This window comes from Danaus plexippus, chromosome 26 (genome assembly GCF_018135715.1).
Source record: "Danaus plexippus chromosome 26, MEX_DaPlex, whole genome shotgun sequence".
In the NCBI taxonomy this organism is placed as follows: Eukaryota; Metazoa; Arthropoda; class Insecta; order Lepidoptera; family Nymphalidae; genus Danaus; species Danaus plexippus.
In genome coordinates, this window is record NC_083554.1 from 2536304 (window position 1) to 2558881 (window position 22578).

The following is a 22578-nucleotide window of genomic DNA, read 5'->3' on the forward strand; positions in this document are numbered from 1 at the left end:
TTTTAATAGCCCAATATTTTAGAGGAATTCTTATTGTTATATTCATAATTTGAAATATTACATAATATTGAAAACTTGATAGAAGTTTATTTCGTATGCATTTTCTTTCTCATATTTCTCGTATCCTTTTCCTTGCTTGTTTTTTTTTTCAGAACTTGAACAGAATAATTCCGAATAATCCTCTCCATGACATATATTGTGCGAATAAAACATTTAATTGAATAAAACTAATCCAATATAGACCTTCACATATCAAGTCTAATAACTTTTCAGCCGTGTTAGACATTATGGTCACAAAACCCCCTTATATCATGGAATTTAGAAAAGTTTCAAATTAAATGGTTTGAAACGGTTGTTGCTAAATATTCTATAAATATAAAAAAATATTCACCTTTGATATGAAACAATAAAAGCTTTTAAATATGACCCTTTATACCCAAATCCATCCTACGTGAGAATTCAACATATTTTCATATAAATTCCTTATCTTAACCCTCTAATGCATGAATTTTCTATCGTATTGAAAATTTCAGCTAATTTTAGATTCATATTTAGAACAACAAATATGAAGAAGAAAACTGATTTTGTTATCAGGTGCGGCTGTTATAGGTAAAAAACAATCATCCGCCTCTAGGCGGACGCATGCAGTGAGTAGTATTAAAAAACTTTTCCTTTATTATACATTGAGTGAGACTTTCTGTATTTTACAATTACTATTTGTTATGAAAATCATAAAAGCATGTCTTTGTTGTTGAACTGCACAAAGATAGATTGCATTTAGTGCAGTATGCTTGAGTTTCCGATTTACATTTAGGGTATTTGCACTGCTTCTTGCCAGACCGATCCCTAAAAACGCACCAGTGGCCAATTTGGTCATAACGAATATCATCGGTTGGCAGATAGGCTCGTTTCGCTGTTGGTATCTTTGGTGGCGGTGTCGTATTGGATGGTCGGCCAACGCTTCGTTTTACTGGAATAGTGCCGCACACGCAGAGTGATTCTGCGACTTGTGTTCTGAACGTTGGCAACTCAATTTTATCTGCATGGGGATGCAACCGATGATAAAGTATATAAGCATTCACCATTGCCACGTCGACCATATGATAAAAAATTCGGTTGGTCCATTTCCGGGTTTTCATACGAATATGATAACGGCCTAATAAGCCATCCATCAAATCGACACCCCCCATATGCCGATTATATTCTTTGATGATTTGTGGACAGTCAATGTCATAGTGGGTTTTCTTTTTTCTATCCCAACGTGTTACTTTTGAAATCTGTTTGTTTATGTTTTTAGACGCAAATGGTTTTACTCCAACGTAGGTAGACAATAGGCGCACAGTTTTCGTATCATTCCATAGCACAGAGGATATATCAATACCATATGCAGTACCTACAAACTCTTCTGAGTAACCACGATCAACCTTTTTCTGTTGCAAAATTGCATCGCTAGACAATTTACAGTTGGGTACTCTGTTTACTCGCACAGTTCCCAAACTGTAAATTCCTCTACTTCGGAGATACGTAAGCAGGCCAAGGGACGTGTAGAAATTATCGAAGTATAGGATGTGATTTACGAAATTTGGTATTTGTTTTGACAAGCGAACTACAACATTTGACGCAGCCCCAAGATCTGGCATACCATCAAAAATCACGTTATCTTATTTCTTCATTTTGATCAAGTTGCTCTGGAACAATCGGACAAATTGTTGACACTGCACTGCCCGATTCTGTTGTATTAGTAGGTATTTCCGTTTTCTGAGATTCGTCAGTGAGTGGTTCCAATTCATCTTCAGTATGCATGAAATCAAGATTTGGGGCGCCTTGATCGCTATCAACGTCGTCATCGTTGTCATCGTCTGTCCCTTCATCATCAGTAGGAATATTATCTAGCAATTGCCAGATCTCCTCTTCACCCATTTCAGATAATTTTATGAAATCTTTACGCATTTGGTTTGCCATATCTGAAAATATATACTTTATCTACCGCATACCAACACAAGTCAAAAATATTGTAGCTCGTCGAAAGAAATTTTTATTTTGAGTCACATGCATAAGTCCGCCTAAAGACGGGGTCCTCAAATGGGCCCAAAGAAGGACACCAAATTTGATTCGACTCCACTCAAATGAAGAAATGTATAATAAAGGTATCTAGTCACTCACCAATAATTTTTTCTGCTTCAACCGAAGTTCCACAAACGTATAATTATTACACAAAGATTGGACATTCACGCAGAACAATTTATGCATGTAACCTCACCACTTGTCCGCAAACATGTGACTGAATCCGCTCGACCACGTTTCATGGCATGATCCCCTCCATACCAACAAAATTCACGTATACCTATTAGTAACCTCTAGGCGGTGTTATGCAGATTGGCAAGTAAATTTACATACAGAGCAAGTTACAAGAGTGTGGTTTTATGTCCGCTTCAAGGCGGTTGAATGCATTAGAGGGTTAAAGACGTTATTTAATGTTTGCTCCCAGCGTTTGTTTTATCCCTTTGTTATCTTTTACCACATCGTGGTCATGCCTTTTAGCTATTACACGAACTTTTTCAGAGAATTTATCATACCTTCGAAAAATATGGTAAACATTTATTTTAGACGATTTATTTGAATATTTTAACAAACTATGTTTGACTTGAAAAATAGTTCTCTACTTGGGCTGTTTACATGCTTTTTTCATGGTAGTATCTTATCTATGTATATGTTTTTCTTGATATTGCTTATGATAATTCATTCATCTAGTTACTATTCAGATGACCCATTTTAAAAAGTTAACAGAGAAAATTTTCCCAATATTTGATGCCAGTTTTATAACTATTTAACACCAAACGAGCAGTTTTATGTGTTTATTAGTTTCTGTTTTGTCGAGTAACAAACAGGCAGATAAACCTACATAAGCCAAAAATGATTCTTGGTTAAATACTTTATCCCACTGTCAATTAAATGCAGTCTAATAGTAGGAAATAAATACTTAATTTTATGAAAATTCAAGTACGAAAAACCATTCAACTTTCAAAAGCAGATAACCATAAATCTATTATAAGAATTAAAATGGAATTATAGAACAAGAATGGGAGGATTCCTTTTATTAACAAAAGAATAAAGATTACAGATAAGTTTTGTCTGAAATTCAGTATTTTGCACATTTGGATAAATTTTTATAATAAATATAAAGGTTGAAATACGACAAATATAAACAAATTGAGCCAATTCAAATTTTTAAATTCAGTGGAATAAACAACATTTAAATTTATTTTTTTCATTCTTAAATGAACCCATTGTAAAGCAAGAGAAATAATTTAACAACCGAGTAAACATTAACTTGGCATATTTAATTCGGCCTTTTCAAAATTGTTTCATAAAATGTGTTTTGGCACAACAAATATAACGCATTATTTATACAAAAACTTGGATGTCAATGGAAATAACAGAAGACATGTTTAAATCACATAAAAAAAATTCCTTTCCTATATATTATTATATACATAAATATTAAACAAGTTTGAAAAGTAAAATCATAATGTTGTGTACACAAATAGGCTTTCAATTAAGCAAAGTTAATGCTTTTCATGCAACAAAACTTAAACATAAACATGAAAGAGTTTGTATTATATTACCGCAATGCGTCAGGAATTGTAAAGAAAAAACTTTTCGAAGATATTTCAACTTATTTTCTATTTATATGTAAGGAGTATTTAAGGAATTATTCATCCCTACTTTTATTCTTTTTCATTTTCCGTTCAAAATGTGCAGTACAGTTTTATTACGAATTTATAACCTATATATTTCATTTTATTCATAACAAAACTTTCTCAGACTTGGCTTGAATAACAAGACGTGAGGTTATGGCAGACGAACGTAATGATATTTTTAGAGCTGACAAGAAAAACAGACATGTATGGTTTCTCTTTTTTAATGTTATTTTTATACTTAAGGAACAATGTCACTATAAGAGAATATAGAAACTATTGTTGAATCTAAATGACACCCCGGATTTTCCTATCGTCGTCAAACTTAAGTTTAGATTTGAATAATTCTATCAGTATGACTTCATTAAAAATTAATGTTATGTGAATATTATTTTACGTTCTACAGGTTTGACTTTCAAGGAATTGTAAGTAGTTTTGAACATTTATTTTATGTATACAAAATTTTATAATTCTAGGAAAGAAACACCGCAGGCAATGGCTACGTAACAGTATTCTATGCTTCGTAATATGAAAGAACGAACAATAGCACGTAATTAAAAACGCTATAATGGCAGCCTATGCTTGAATACACTTTACTTTAAACATTGGTCATGCGAGGAATGAGTCACGCACTGTCGTTACATTTTAGGGTGGTTCCAAAATATAAATATCTTTATATATATATATTTCTTAAGTATGAACATAAATAAGTTTTACTAATTTAAGTGATATTGCTCTATGACTTAAATACTAAAACTTTTTGAACTGTTTTATTTAGAAACAGCTTTTTATTCAAATAAGCTCGCATTTTGTCTATAGAGGAGAGTTCAATGTGGAAGTTTAATAATAATGACTTTATATTTCCTGTATAATTAATAAATTTACAACTGCAAGGTGTTTGGGAGGCAACTAATTTATTTAAATATTTTAAGGATTTCTGTCTTTTCATAACTATCGGTTTAAGACGATACTGTCTATAGTTGAGAATTTCAAACCAATTAAAATAATTTTGAGTAATCTTAGCGAATGAACTTAATTGTTTTCTACATGTTGTTATTAAATGCCTTACATATAATTCGTTTGTAATATTTGTATAAGTATTTAAGTATACCCTCAAAAATTTATCAATTGCCTATTTTAATTGTCAAATATTGGTTTTTAATAGCCTAGCTTATATTTAAATGATTACATTATTTTTAAAGCAACGTTTTTTATTAGTTTTCAAGTAAAATTGCTTTGGATATTCATCCCCATCCCTAATACAACCCCCTTGTTGTTTCAACTATATGCCAAACAAGTAAATGGTGGAAACGTCGTAAGTATTTATAATCATATGAAATTGAACGAACATAAATATAATTTAATAACCGTATCATGAGCGAGTGTATTATTATACTACACCTGTTTGGATTAAAGATTAAAAAATATGTAATTTTTCTATAATTTTTAGTTACTTATAATTTTTAAAAGTAAATATTTTGACGAGAAGAATAGAAAATATGCCTGAATTAATAACGTCTATGTTGTTTTTATTGCCCCCAAGCAATAGATGCAGTTACATGAAAATGCTTTTTTGTTCCTTTCACGAAGCCTTGTATTGTATTCGTTTTGTTCGTTTTATTTGAATTGATAAAAAACTATATTTTAAAAGAGCTATCAAATTTAAGTTACCAAGGGAGTCTGTAAGATGAATATTTTTTCTTATTTTGAATTCACGCCGCGTTCTACTCAAACTCAATATTTTTGTTCGGAGTAAAGTGTGAATACTTGAAGAAGGTTCATAAATTTTTGCACGGTATTTGTAAAAATAAAAAAAATAATATTTTAAAGTGAAATAGTGACAAATTTAAATTGATAATACTTTGTCACAAATATATAAGCTTCAACTACATTTGTGTTTCTAAATATATTAAAATTTTAATAGGGACTTATATTAAGTAACACAATATGATAAAATTAAGACATTCACAAAAATATTTTTATATCGTCTAAAAGACCTATTTTTTAAAGGGAATTAATTTATCTGTAAATTGTTTCCAATTATCGTAAAATCCATGAGTATCTTGCGGGTGTACTATCTTTATGAAAATTTATGTTTTTTTTAAACACTTAATGGTAACCATTATTGAAAAAATATATCTCGTTATTAATTCCAAACACAATATACCTGGTCGTATTTGAAATATTATTTGCTTTATTTATACCATTCGTTATTGCAATTATAAAAAATCTTAAAAAACTTCATTGAATTATAATCACTATTCACTTTTTTGTCATATAGTTATACGACTTTATAAAAAAAAGACATAAAACTAATAGAAACAATTAAAATATTAAGATATTAAAATAATACAGAGGAAGACTTCTCAGACAATAAAATTTAATGACAAAAAGTAAAAATATTTAGTTAAACAACGTAACATTAAAACAATACAAATAATTAATAAAAAATACAAACCTGCTCTAGAATCTGACAAACCAAACAACGGCACGAACACTTCACGAGAAAATTACGAAATAGATTTATTAGACGATACGCTCGTAGCGACACGTAGCGATCGTAGGATGGTCTACGCGGCACTGCTACGTTTCGCGGACTATATGCGCACGCTTAAACAGTGCGGACTATTCGATTACTCTTATTCCAATTAGTTACGGACTAAAATCCTATATTTTTATTTTTACACTGTCCGCGTGAACAAAGTAGTTTAACGTTGCGATATTGGTTGTTTAATTTACAATATTGTCTTCGTATATGTACCACTCTTGCTGTTTTTACTAACATTACAGAAATGTGTATATTTAAATTTATTCATCGTGATACTTATTTGTATTGAGATTCCATTCATCCGCTTAACACAAAGCTTCTTATGGTATTAGGAAAACGATTTTTCTTTTAAAAATGTAGCCTTGGTATTGAAATAACAAGCTCTCTTCTTTATGTCACAAAATATAATCGCATTAAATATATTTTTGTAAATGTTTCTGTGATACGGATCATATCTAAGGGCGTCTAAATTGATTTTAGGTTTATTTATGACTGTAATGTAAGTTATATTGAAAAGCGAATACTTCACAATGAATTTCATTTCACTTGGCACAGTATGGCCCCAGTTTATTCATGAGCATACAAGATATTAAAACCTTGACATTCATTGGTATGTGGAACTAGGAGCATGTGACCCCATTATTTTATTAAATACTAGATACTGTCCGCGACTTCATGCTTAAAATATTTTTCAAGTTTTTCAAAAAGAAAATTACAAAAATAATGACTATTACTTAGTGTTCTTTTTTTGTAAAAAAAAATACACAAATTAAAGGCTGGAATAATCACACTTTTTAGTTTATCTAGTTAAAATGCTATAATACCAATTTTTATTCTGGAACTATAAGTGGTTAAAAATACAAGTATCATTAATGATCTCTTCTGTTTCAATAAACATATAATAGTACGTACAATTTTAGAAATATATTTAAAATTAAATGCTCGTAAAATTGAGACAAGTCCAATTAGTTTTAGCGAGAATGTAAAAAAAATCTGTTTCAGTTTAGATTTCAGCCAAATAAATGACTGTAATCGGAGTAAGTTTCGCTAATACTTTTTAATGATGACTTGTGTTGTTCGCTCGAGGTGAAAGATAATTTAGTTGTGTCAACTTAAAATCGTATATCCATTTATCCTATTTATGTTATCCGTTCAACATCAGCGGTTTATTTATTGTGATATAAAAAAGTCATATTAAACTGATTAATTATATATTGTCGTCAACAGTAAGTGATACAATTCTTAAACTTTCATACTAACGCCATCTTGTGACGGTTTTAAAAATTATTTCCATTACAGCCTCTTTCACTGTGATGTTCAATGTTTTTTTTACTAAATATAAAGAATATTAACATAACACGCTCATTGTAGTAATTCTTATAACGTTTTACAAAAAATAATAAGAGGCATTTAGATCAATACAATTATAGGCACAACTTCTTTGGCTTCAATTGGAACTCAAACCAACCTTCACGGACAATCCATATTTTATATTATCGTAATAATATGCTCTTGTTTGTTATATATATGATATAAATCCAATTAATTTCACTTTAATATGTAGGAAGTTTAATTCTTGGTGAATAAATTTTAGTTATATAATGTCGTTAAAATATTAAAACAAATATTGCATGTTATTAGTAATTTAATCATGTAATTCTTATACACTATCGGTAATATTTTAGCCAACGTATATATCGGTTTAATTATAAAACCTGTAGATATTATTACAACTTATAAAATATCTGAATAGTTGTTATGCCCTCATTACTACAGCGCCAGTTATTATAAAAAATATATATTGCAGTATATTTTTAGATAAAACCTTATCTTATTATGAAATTTCTAAAATGAGAGTTCTAATAGAGGATTTAAGACTTGCGCTTATGACTTGTTTTGATAATGTTTCATGTTTTGTGATTAATGTTTTGTGTAAAAGCATGTTTAAGGAAATTAATAAACGAAGAAATAAAATGAATATTCCCATATTTTAAATATTTGTATTCATCACTACCTTAAGTGCTGTTTATTATTTTTATAATCTAAGTTTCTTCAAGTTGATAGCCTTTATCGGTTTTAAAATTTAAAAAAGGCACATCGAGTAAAATCGGTACTGCTGGACATATTTAATCTTGTTGGATATAAAACTTCACTAAGTTGCTTTAGAGTAGACATTTTGCGACAGCGTTACTAAGTAACCAAGCGATATTTCTTTATATCGTCGACTCTACAAATGCAACAGTTTATTTCGTGTCTGCAGTTCTGTTGGAGATCGCAAATTTCATTTATCTTATATATATGTAGCAGTTTAGATTATAAAAATGAGTACCATAATTATGAATTCTAAGGCTTTCGCGAGTATTCATTTATATGAAACTAATATTTTCGGATTACTACGCGTACTTTATTAGTTTTAAAAACGGCATACTCCCGACGTTTCGGATACTTGGTGGCAACGATGATCACGGGCGGACGAGATGAGTGATCACGGTTGCTCCAAAGTACATTAATATTTAAAACAGAATACTAGTCAATTAAATCTGAAAATATTTATTTATGATGTTATGTTATAATGATAATATGATATTTTGAGACTTTATTTATAAACGTATATATATTGGAATAGTTTTTCTTAAGTGACATTCTTATTTATTACAAATTTTCACATCCATTTTACTTTTTTTCATACACGCCTGTTTGAAATGAGTTTTTAAATAAAAATAACTCTGCAACATGGATTTCTGAAATATCTACCTTACGCAAATCTCATAGAGTTTATTTTCGAATAATCTATAACATATTTATTCTACTATAGAATACAAGTCTTCGTAAGTAACAATTTGTAGTGTCACACTAAACGAGGTTTCTGAAATAGAAATTGAAATTAGGCTTTATATATGAGAAAATAAAGATAGTTTTCAAAAATTCTGATCGCATGTGCTTTAAATAAATAGTCTCAATGAAACTTGCATGCGATATAAAAATGTTTCCTAAATTGGAACTCGTTATTTAAGAGATCCACTCAGCTCTGATATGAGAATTGGTATATCAAGCAATTTACTAGTATATTAAAATCAAAGTGCAAGAATAAAACTAACCACAGATATTAAAAGATGGAGAAAAGCTGAATTCAATCGACCGTCTGTCATTTTTATGGGGTTTTCCAATAGGGACGCTTGAACTTTGACAGCTGATTGCGGCCATGTTGTTTGAGTGATAGCTGTCAAATGCAGTGTGTTATATTCATTCCGTCCTCCCAAACCACCATGGCAGGTTACAGTGTCGAGCAGCACGTGCAAATCATAAAATTGTTTTATGAAAATGGGTCTTCAGTTCGAGCAACGTTCCGCGCACTTCGCCCGTTTTACGGTCGCGATGATCGTCCTGCCGAGTCGACTATCCGTCGATTGGTGGACAAATTCGAGTCAACCGGGTCAGTTAACAATCAGCCGGTTCCCGTGCGTCAACGTAACGCGAGATCTGCCGAGAATATCGCCGCTGTGCGCGACAGTGTCCTCGAAAACCCGCGGCAGTCAATTCCGCGTCGCGCACAGGAACTCGGCCTTTCGCAGACGACAACTTGGCGAATTTTGCGTTGTGACTTGAGCCTGCACCCGTACAAGATCCAGCTGACCCAAGAGCTCAAGGTTAATGACCATAGACAGCGCCGTGTGTTCGCTGACTGGGCATTAGAGCAGTTGGAAGTTGACGCCGATTTTGGCAAAAAAATCATCTTCAGCGACGAGGCGCATTTTTGGATGAATGGCTATGTCAACAAGCAAAATTGCCGTATTTGGGACGAGACCAATCCACACGAGGTTCACCAAGTGGCAATGCACCCGCAGAAAGTGACTGTTTGGTGCGGATTTTGGGCCGGAGGCGTGATTGGTCCGTATTTTTTCGAAAACGATAATGGTGTGGCCGTCACCGTCAATGGTGAGCGATACCGGTCGATGATAACCAACTTCTTTTGGCCTGAAATCGAGAATATGGATCTGGACAACATGTGGTTTCAACAGGACGGCGCTACGTGCCACACAGCACACGCTACGATGGAAGTTCTGCACGAGCAATTTCTGGACATGGTCATCTCGCGCGGAGGCGACGTGAACTGGCCACCGAGATCGTGCGATTTGACCCCGCTGGACTTTTTCTTGTGGGGTTTTCTTAAGTCGCAGGTCTATGCCAACAAGCCGCAAACCACCGATGCCCTCAAAGTCAACATACGCAGCGCCATCGATCAAATACAGCCCGATTTGTGCGCCAGAGTCATCGAAAATTGGACCTTTCGTGTGCGCGCCACCAACCGAAGCCGTGGCGGTCATTTGAATGATGTCATATTCCATACATAATGGGGTCGATAGACCTTCCAAATAAAAAAAAAATTTCGCAAATATCTTTCCTACATGTATTATTTTTTGCATTTCAAAGATCAAGCGCCCTTAATGGAAAACCCTATAGTTTACTCTGATACTACCTCATCAAAAAGGACGTGATGACTATGTCAATTAGCGACCACAGTTATGATTAGGTATATCATTCGGAGTGCAAAAATTTCGGAATATTCCCTACTTTTCTTATCCTTAAACACTGTTTCTTCTTTCTTGTGGTCACTTCTTAATAATTTCTAGAATAACAACACATCCGAAAATACACCTGGAAGAGTGCATTGATGACCGTATACAATCACTTCGAAGAAAATTCGTTTTATTGTTAATTTAAATTAATTTAAACATTCACATACAATTTTAAGAAAAGCAATGTAGAGACAATAAAAACACGAGTTTTTATCAAATGTTGTCAAAGGAAAAGTTACCTCGTAATTACTTTTAAAAATGTTTCCGAAGTACAATTTAGCTTGATACTAACGGAAGCTATTACATCCCTTAACCTGGACGCTTTCTTTGCAATCTTGGAGGTGCGTCGATCAAGTTTCAAACTCAACAAAGTTTTTATTAGTTCTCTAAGTGATTGTATTGTTGATATCGAGTTCTACCCTTCTCTTATGAGATTTATAAACACTGTATGAAACTTTAGCTATCTTTTGTTTGTTGGTATTAATAATGACGTTGGGCTTATAATTCTGTATGTTGGATCGCTATATTCTCTAGAATGTTTTTCTAAAATGATGTGATATATTTTGTAAAACTCAGAAACAACAAAGTCATTGTAAAATAGCATTATAAAAAAAAATCTACTTTAACCGTGAAATATCAATTTTTTATGTTCAGCTTTTTTACATTAATCTATGTTATAATTGTTTTGAAATTATAAAAAATAAAAAGGTCTTGATTCTTTGAAATTGTTGCAAAGTTCATGAGCTAAATTGGAATATCAATATCGATAAACACGGAAACAATATGCAAACGTATATTTAAATACTTATGTATTTTTTTTTTAATGTTAACATCATTTACCAGCTGGAGTAAGTAAGTAAGGTTGATTAAGTAATATTTTATGTGATACGATCTTAACTGATACAGAAAGCAAAAATATAAAATTTTGCAAGAATATCAAAGCGAAATATTTTTATTCTGTTTGAACTAATTCGTTTCTTTACAAACTACTTACTCTCCATGTCTCAAAACTGCTAGAACTATTTGAACACATTTAAGTAATAATAATAAATAATAAGTTAAGTTTTTGATTAATATTTTTTAATAACAAATCTGCACATAGATTTGTAATGATACCTTAAAACATAAAAGAAATACACATACATAGCTTTATTACGTTTTTGTAACTCAATAAAACTGGTGAGTAAAATCATTTTGTATGATGTTGACTCACGAATAAAATGGTTTTGTTTTCGAGAAATAAATCGAAGTTTGATTCAGTAAAAATAATGTCATGTTGCTTTTCTGACCATAAAGTATAACATTTATTTAGATTTATCTATTTAATATAAATGAAAGCAAAGAATTATTTGTATCATGATTTATTATATTTACTAGTGATGAAAAATTAGGTTAACTTTAACGCGATAGCAACAAATATTATAAATGCAATAATGTTTTAGCTAGCATATTTATTACAACTAAGATTTTATTGAAAAATCATTTGATTCGGTAATAAAATATCACCTCATTATATCCAAGTCGGATAAACATAATGAAAACCTTTACCCTACATTATGTCCGCTATATTGTAAGACATTTACAAAAGATCGTGTTTACCAATTGCCTGTTGGCGTTCTTAATTGTGTTTACTCAAGCGGGGCTAAAGAGAACGTGAGTTAAGGCAAGAAAGCAATTACTCCAGTTTTATTAACACTTTTACAGACACCTTTATGACATTGCTAATAACAAGTTTAGGATGATTTTCAATTATAAGCGAGAGCGTTTCTAAGAAAAGTATTATAGTTTTTAAAATGTCTTACATGTTCTTTTCTTACCATTCTGATAATTACATGCACATTCTCATAATACCAAAAGTATTTATATCATTATAGTGACCAGATATATGAGTCGACTCACTATAAACCTTTAGAGATCGAAAGTCATTTTAATATTAAATAACATATTATATATATGGATCCGTTATTCCGATAATCTACAAGCTCTTTGTTATTTTGTTATGAAGCATGATTTATAATTATCACAGAATATAATAATTAATTTTGTGAACAATAATAAAGTCGAGCCGTAATTTGATGATGAAAATTAACAAACTAAAAATGACGTAACTAATTTGTTCAAGTATTTTTAACTACCGGGGCTTTGCATAATTTTGTATTTACATACACATTTGGTATGTACCAAATCGTGAATAAACCAGTGAATCTTTATGATGTAAATTTATATATGGTGACAGATTGTCCTCGATTTTCCAATTTTTTATCATTAGGAAGCTGTAACACAATCTTTATATTTGAGGACCTTGCTGCTCCTTTTGTTTGACCCGATTCGTGATGAAAATACTTAACAAAAGACGTACATTTGTTTAAATTCGACCCACATCTCGGCTCTATTCGGGTATATAATATTATCAAGCAAAGGATATACCTTTCGTTAAATTGAAGATAAAATCTTACCCCAGTAATACCTATTATTTATACGAAAGTTTGTTTTTTACTGTGTTTATGACTCAATCACGTAATAACTGTGTAGCAAATTTAAAATAAATTTGGTACGAATGTTGTTAGTCTGCGATACAGACATTTCTATTACCACCTAAATCTTTTAAATTGAAGGCCTTGAAAACAAACTTCAAACACGCAAACGAAGCCTGGGGGAAAATAAAAAGCCTAAATAACATTTTATGAATATTATAAATGTTAGAGCAAGTTTCTCTTTGTTTAGGTTTTATAAACCGTGGCCTTTATATGTAAACGTACATAAGATTATATTTATCGCTTTTAGGCAATTCCAAATGGTACTTCCATTTGGAGTTGCCTAAAATGATTGGTTCTAGTAATACGAGTTACCTGTACATTAATCTATATACTGCAAGAATTTATATATTTCCTAACGAGTCAATATTTTACTTTGAATTAATGCTACTCATTATTGTTTTTACAAAGCTGAAACCACTAATTGATTTAATTTCCTAAAAAATCCAATAGATGGCATCACTTGATAATTGTAACCTTTAAAGTATTTATAAGATGCTGGACTTAAAGCCTATTTAAGGCATAAGAACTTCGTTGGCAAAGTAACTAGGTGGTAATATTGTTTAACGTTGGACACGTATACGCAAATTTAGCTTAAACTATCCTGTCACAAATCTTTGAAAGGCCACTGAAAATATAACGAAGCTAATATATAATATTTTAGTAATGTATAAAGTTTAGTTTTAATACGATTAAAATGTAAAATAAACAGTTAAAAATAAATATTTTTAAGTTGCTGGTTTACCAATAGTTAAATTATAAAAAGTGACCTTTGTAACATGAGACCGTAGCTTCATAATAAAAAATAAATAAATAAATAAAATAAAAAAGTTTCTTTTTCCCAGAATTGTATTAGTTTTTGTTTTATGTATGAGTTCAATATAAATCTTGAAAGCATATGTAAAGAACTTGTAGTGTAATGTTTTATGTATTTTCTGAGGGTCTTTATTTGAAGAAAGTTAACAAAAGATATTGGATTTGATGTGTTCGATATACTAAAAGGTTACCATGAGAGAAAATTTCTATAACTAGTATATACCTTATATTAGTAGTAGCATTAATATGTACAAAAGTATATTTTAGTGAGCCTAGATGGGTGGAGGAACCTAGCTATGGTCAAGTAATAATAGCTCAACCATGGGCTGGCTCGACCGAGGAAGTACTACCCTCTCACAGAAGATCGATCTGTAATATCTGCGTTTCTGGGAGAGAAAGAGCCGGTGGCCCTTTCCCTTTTCCCAATCTTTTCTGCCCTTTCCCTTTTCGTACCCTTTTCTCTCCCTCTCATACAATCAAGGTTGGCAACACATCTGCAACATTACTAATTGTGCAGATGTCCATGGACGACGATGACCTGATGATGATACCTTCCATCAGATAGTTTTTCTGCTCGTTTGCTGCCTTTGAAATATAAAAATAAAAATACGTAAACAATAGAACAACAATCTAGAAAGATATTTTAATTAATATTTAATTTCGAATTAATTAAATAAGAATTAAGGAAATGAATGGCCGAGGTTCTTTTTTAACAAATTATATGACCTTTGAAACGGAAAGTACCATAAAAATTGCCATTCATGGAAAATAGTTGTACGCGTAGTAAATTTAATAATCAATAACATTTACCCACAACTTTGCTCTTTACACTCATATTTTTGTTTAGGTTGGGATTCAATATATTTATATATCCTAGTCACGGTTAAACTTTAGTAATAATAGGATTCGAAACTTTGTATTTTGAAAGAAACGACACCCAAGATATTTTGTGGATGTTTCATGTTGTATATCATATATAAAAGGCCCTATAGCGAAATTGGTTCAGATGCCTGGAAGGTTATCCCGGACAAATAGAATACTAGACAGCGTTCAAACGTTAAAACTAACATTTATCTTTCAAATTGGTAATAAGACTTTCATTAGGTTTCTAGCAATAGGGATTATAGGCTATTCCTTAATTAATTCAATTTAATTTAATAAAATATTATGAAAAGTAACAATATATATTTGACTTAATATGTGTAACTATTTTTAAACAATGTTATCATACTACATTATTTATTCAAGTGGGATGATAGCTCTAAATGTTTTCATATTCTAAAGTACGTCTTTGATGTACGAACCTTAAACAATTTACAGTCGGCTCAAAACTTTAAGACCCTAATTAATATAACCTTTGCTCGTAAGCTTGTCATCTGTAATGGGTCTGTTTAGTATAAAAGGTTAAACTATCTATTTAGGTTGGCAGTTTTTGAAGTAAAATAAAATATATTTTTCATTTTGTACTAACTGGGTTTTTATGTAAATTTCGTTGACGCTGAGTACATCTAGCAAGTTCAACAAACATTTGTCCAGTAGATACATTTGTACGCTTTAAGGTTGCAACCCGTTTGACAGTCTACGGACGTGTGACAGCTAGAAACGACAAATGGCTGTGTTTATCTTCATTGTACACACATTGTGTATGTTGCAGAGAAATGTTTTAGAGTTGACAGGACCTTACATATTTTCAAATGTATTCCAATTTTGTTAAAGTAATAAATGAATATATATTCAAAGTATAATATTGCGGAAGTTATTATATATAGAATATTTACCCGTCAAATTCACTCCCAACAGGCTGCTTTAGCTATGCTTAAAAACACATTTAATATGTAAGAAAATTATATAACATTGTCGTTACAAAAACAAAGATTTTTTAAATATAAAGTCAAACAAAATAGTAATGACTGACTGAAAATTAAATTTATATAAATGTCACAGGAAATTTGTTTATATAACCTAACACGAGAAAAATTCCGCGACAAATTATAAAATGTATTATTAATACTTTTTATTATGTAATACTTCGGTAATTTTTTATTATTAGAAGTTAAATTTTATATTAATTGTATAATATGGTTAGCGTATGTCTCTCACAGTTCTATAGAAACATATTTTACTTTATGAAATTTTATTACTTTTATTATTTAAAAGGACTGTTGTAAATCATTCTCATAAATATTATAAAGCTATATAATTTCTTAACTATTTTATGTTAAGTAAAACTGTTTATCGATCTTTATCTAGTAATAGAGATGACATTTAATTTAGTTTCCAGAAAAATAAATGTATTCTGTGCTTTCTCTGAGAATCCTATTTTTTGGCAATAACAACATGATTTGGGAGAAGATAAATACTTGTTAGTAGGCATAACTTGTGCAATATTTGTTGCCATTGTGTATTTTATATCAAAAAAATTTATTGTATATAATGAATCATTTTTTTTCTTATTTAATTTTCTCCACTTAATACTTGTTTATTGTGAAAATAAAAGAGACAAATTCTTTTTTCGAATTTAGTAAATCAAACAACATTGAAACGATGTGTCATCAACATCACATCTTTGAATTTATAAAAAAAATCAGTTCTGAATAGAAATTATAGACTTTACGTATTATTCCTTAAAGTTCACTTTGAATAACATGAAAAATTTCATATTAATATATTAAAAATAACGGCAACAAAATAAAAAATATATAAGCAATTGATGGAATTAATAATTTATTTTTAGCCGTTGTAATAAATAAATAAATTTAAATAATATGAAAACATTTACATGATTGTGTATAATGGAAGATAAAAATTAAATCATTAAATTAATAATTTATTTCAAAACCTTACGTGGATTAAATATTTCATGCCTACTTATTGTTGAATTAATGACCATCGCTTTGTCAAAGTTGTGAATGTCAATAATGAATGTTTTAATTTAATATTTCTGTTATATCCGCCGGCTACACGACCGCTAGTACAAATAATTATGCAGATTATACTGTAATTACCTTCACGAGGGTCTTGTCCTTCGGGGCCAGATACCTTAAAATAGAGGCTAAGTATAATACCTGAGTATAATATTTCACTTTGACCTTTACCCCGGATGGTATACCGAAAGACATTTACCCATGTCAAGTACTCCTTATAAAAATATAATTATAAATGAATCAACTTACACCTACATTACTCATAATTATTTAATATTATAACCATTTATTATTACTACTGAATCACTAAATCACTTTTTACTATTTACCCAGAGCTTTCTCTAAAAGTTCATCTCAAAGCCACGGCCTTTATAAATAAACTAGGTTTTAATTAACCTTGCAGTATAATTTAATTAACCTTTTAGAAAGCTCAAGTTGGTTTATTAAAAGCAAGCCTGCATTTTATGCTAGATTTACAGATTTGGAATAATGAAATATATTTATCAGTTTATACGTTACGCTACTAGGTAGATTAGGTTTAATAATGTTGTTTATAAAATTGTACATTTTTAGTGAGTCTGCTACAGTTTGCGAAGAAAAAAAAAATACTATTTGATAGGCATAGAAAAGTATTTTAAATGTTTATTATATATATATTTTTAATTATAACTGCTCAAAAGTAAGTAGAATCACCCTTTATTAACTTTACTGCTTTCCATTTTTCTTTTCCATTTTTTCATTTTTCCATTTTGCAAAGGGAAATAACCACAAACGAGCGATCAGTAGGTTTTGTGAGAGAGGGCACTAGGGCTATAAACAAATGTCAAGTCTTACTCCATCCTTAAAGCGGCTACGGATTGGACTATAATGATGGATACGTATGAAAAACAATACAAAATCCCCGAGGATATTTGTGCGTCGGCCTCCAACCCAGACTTATTTATGTATTCGCGAATTTTAAAGCGCGTTGTGATGATAGAGCTTACGGTTCCTTGGGAAACCAACATCCCCAAAGACCATACCATCAAGGTCAACAAATATTACGAGCTCACAAACGAACTCACTCGAAATAGGTTTGTCTTGGATTTATACGCGGTAGAAGTGGGAGCGAGAGGTATAACGGCTAAATCTCTCTACAACCTACTAAAAGACTTGGGCCTGTCCAGAACTTATATCAATTCGTTCTTGGAACGTACTTCGAAGGCAGCCCTAGTAGGTTCTTTTCAAATATGGTAATATAGGGAAAAGAGCTTGAACAGTGGAGGTGAGCGTTTAACGCGCGTTAGTTAGGGGCCCCTTAAACCTACACCTGGGTCGCAAGTCCCAGGCACTGTTGAAGCTCCTCTCCCTGCAACGCGATGGACCCGGCACCCGCAAGGTGAATCCATTGAATGCTAAGAGGTTTCGTCTATATTTTAAGTCCCAAAGGGGCAAACGAGCAGAGAAACCTACCTTATGAAACCGCACATTGCTTATAGTTTCCCTGCATCGCGGCATGGTAGGTGGTCTTTTTCTCTCATCGTCAAGAGTTAAATTCAATCCATAATGAGTCCACAGAAGGTCAGCCTTTTCTTAAGTGTAATGAGCTAGCAACCTGTCAGGATTATTCAAGGACCCCTTTCATCGTCCTTAGCATAATATATAGAGGAGAGGAATTAAAATCCATTTTCATGTACACTTCCTTCTTTAAAAGCAACTCAGATATGTATTAATATCATAGAATTCGTTACCTTAGTGGTCGTATATAAAAATTTTCTATACAATTTTATCCTTAATTTCACATCAATATTAGAAACATTTCTTACATTATACAGATATATTTTCGATTTCCTACGTAACTGCCACCTTAAGTATTTTTAAAAATTAATATCATACCAATATAATACAGTACATATCATCATTTATATACTGTAACTAGCGTAGTATATTCCCCGGCACGTACGTACCCTTTTCTGTTCAAATATAGTTTATAGAAAGCTTATACTGTATTCGTATACATTTTATATAAATACTTGAATTTCTTGTATTTATATTGAAGTTCCCATCAAATAGTTTCCACTCAGAAACTATAACTGTTCAAACATTTATTTATAATGTTTACATAATATTCCTGTGATGTATTACGGTAAATTATAAATTTGTAAAGTTCTAACGGTGGGTCTAAGTATATTACCACTGAAATCAAAAACTTTCAAAAAATTTTGATACCTGATTTTCGGATCTTTTGCTTTAATATACATTTTGATATAAATCCTAATAATTAACTTTAAAAATCTTCATACTATTACGTGTATTTTGACTTATGTTCCAAATTAAACCGAGACTTTGTAATGTTAAAAAAATTCGTGATGAAAATTTGGAGATTTGAATTTAAATTCGTTTATAAGTATTAATTTAAAGATGGATAAGAATCATTGGAGTCTTATATAAATTAACATTATTTTTATTTTCATTTCTTGTACAAACAGTTCCAATCTAATTGATAAAAATATATAAACTAATCCCACATCCACCAAGGTAGTCGTGACTTTCTAAAGCATTAGATCAAATAGATATACCGTGGTCGGTTCTGTTTTGTAGTTATTTAAATGATTGTAACTTCACTAATCGTTTCAATTTTATAAACTTCTTAATATCTGAAGAATTTGGGAAATAACAATGTTTTAAAAAACACGACACAAAATAAAAGGTTTGAATTCATGAACCCTCTCCTACAGTGTTTGTGAATTTAATAAGAATTTTTAAACATTTAAATAAAAAAGTCACTAACAATAATAGAGACTTATTCCAACTAATTAGTATTTATATAATAAGCTACGTGTATAAGCCAATAGGAACCTTCAGCTATATAAAGTAACTCGAGCTATTTTCAGACAGCAAGTAAATAGGACTCCTTTATAAAATCTTATCCTACCTTTTATAAGAATAAACAAGATATTGGATTTATAAAATAATTCCATTTCTTGCGAAGCGATGGAGGAATTAATTATATTCTTCCAGTAGTTTGCTTTGCAATAAAGAGCTATTGGAACAATGATAAAGTTTTAATACTAACGATAAACTCTTGAAAGAAATTGTTTAAAGAAACAAACAGTGCAACTAGGAGAATAAATTCTTTTAAAGAAATACCTAGCATCCCTTACTTCTATAATAACAATCTGTTCCAAATATATATTATTTTTTTGATTAAGTAGAAGGTATTATTTTTTTAATAAGTAAATTAATTTGTATGTTATCTGTTACTTGTATAAAAATACTATACGGTACTTATTTATGTGTTATCAATTATAATATATCGAAATTTTCATTCACTGAAAATAGTATTTTTACGAAAAATATTTAATTTTGATACAAAAAAAAAAACAAGAAAGTCAACGAGGTCTATGATACCTTCATTATCAAGTTAAGAAATATTACCTTGATAAACCAGTCTCAATATCAAAGGACGAATACTTTAAAGAAAATATTGATATTGCGATTTAAATTGAAAGGCTCATTCACTTTGCTGAAATAATATTGAAAATTTAATAAATGACAATCACATCTGCAATCCCTCCCGTCTCTGGATTTATGAAGCAAACTTTAAAAACTGTATTTCATAACTTGCTTATTAAAAGACATAAAAATATGTATAGCATTATAATTTTACGTGGATATACATAAAATAGGATTATTTAAATTGTTTAAATTAAAAATGTGTTTTATAGGATAATTTTTTTTGAATATTTCAATTTAGTATTATAGTTTTATCATTTACCATGCAAATAGTGTTAAAAACCCATTTATACTGATTTCATTTCTTTTGATATTTTAAATAAATATAAAATACTTGAATATGATTCTATAATACGGGGAAAATGAATTTCAGAATATATCTCTGGCGACGAAATATTGTTTGATTTTTTATCTCAATTTTATTTTATGAATTTGATCCAGTTTTCGGGCATATAATTTCATTTTTAATAAATTATGTTTACTTATTGATTGAAAATATATTTTTAAATTCAGAATAAGCGTTAATTAGAGATAGAAGAAAGTATATAATTGAAATGTGTTGCCGTTGAAAGCGTATAAATTAATTATCGAACTCATAACAAGTCCTTTTTAGTTTTCAGACTGATTATAATTAATTAAATTATGAGCAGACTTAAAATAAGTAATACAATACAGAGAATACGTTATTTAATCACAGATTAATTAAATGAACGATCAAAGTTAAGTAAACTTATCATTAATTCTTTCATCTTTGTTTAAATGTAGAGAATTTAACCATTACCAACAACGGAAAGTCAGGGTGAGATGGCCCGAGCAATTTTAATTAAAATGTAGCAACATTTTAGGGTCTTTGTAATTTAGACGTTTAGTCTTCATTACATGAGGCTTTTGTTTCAATTTTTTTTCGTGCAGACACATCACGCATTGTTTTCTTTTACCAACCATTTTGCACAGAACGAGATACTGAAATCTGATTATTGAATAAACGACTTGATATTTTATTCCAAAACATAATAATATTGCATTTGTTCTATAAATTAAAAATAATCTAAAATTTAATTTCCATGTAAAATATCTAATATAAAAACTCCAATCAAGTTTATACTGAATTTATGCCTTTCATGGAAGGTAGAAGGAAGGTTTCTTATACATAAAATTTCGCTTCAGCATATCTAGTTAATATAATAAGTATAAAAGAACCTGACAAGAATACCGTACTAAAATATTTATGGTAATTTTATTTCATCTTCCCCTTCATAAAATACAAATCCTCAGGACTATTTAAAACACAAATAAAATAAGAGCGATACATACTTATTAATAATCATAAAACACGAGTATTAAAAAGATAAATAAATATCAAATAACTGTCTCATTTTCACAAGGACACAATAAAATTATTAATATTTTTATGCTAATTTTTATTACAATTTCATTGAATTTATTTTACAATTGATTTAAAAAAAGGTTTTAAAATAATAGCACTTATAATTTCAAATAAGCAGACAGATTTGCAATAAGAAAAGACTTGTAAGGTTGACTCCGGAGACTTAAAGATTGGAATTCGTTTGTTACCTATGATTATACAGACAAGCGGAATGGCGCAGAAACGCGTGGAGCTCATTGAAACGAAATGTTTTAACCATTTCAAGCCACTTTGAATACAGTTAAATCTTACGAAGTATTTTATACAACGATATATAAAAGCATACATTTAATGAATATAGTAAAAATTATTTTATTTGATAAAAAAAATATCAAAAGTGCATAGTTCGCGTAAATTGAGTGGGAATAAGAACAACGGTCATTCAAAGAACCCTGATCAAAATACAAATATTATGGCATAATTCTATATTAAGTAGTTATTATGGCATAATATTATAGTATTCATTCGTTTAAAACCAGAAGTATCTGTAGTTATGTTAGTCACGTTTACAAAAACAACTTTAAGCTGAATGTGCTTAACGGGAGCGGTTTAATTTCTTT

At 30.2% G+C, this 22578-nt stretch overlaps 2 protein-coding genes across 2 annotated transcripts in view; both read right to left on the reverse strand.

The window, feature by feature from the left end:
• The window catches only part of LOC116774545 (head-specific guanylate cyclase), a 46100-nt gene extending 39830 nt beyond the window's left edge, over window positions 1-6270 (reverse strand). The window contains exon 1 of the mRNA XM_032667290.2: window positions 6157-6270. The gene's annotated coding sequence lies outside the window, so the exon portion shown is untranslated. The remainder of the gene's footprint in view (window positions 1-6156) is intronic.
• LOC133319703 (piggyBac transposable element-derived protein 2-like) lies at window positions 714-1640 on the reverse strand. Its single transcript, XM_061524955.1, has one exon. The coding sequence runs from the start codon at window positions 1638-1640 to the stop codon at window positions 714-716; it is 927 nt and encodes a 308-aa protein (XP_061380939.1).
• Window positions 6271-22578: the final 16308 nt, after the last annotated feature.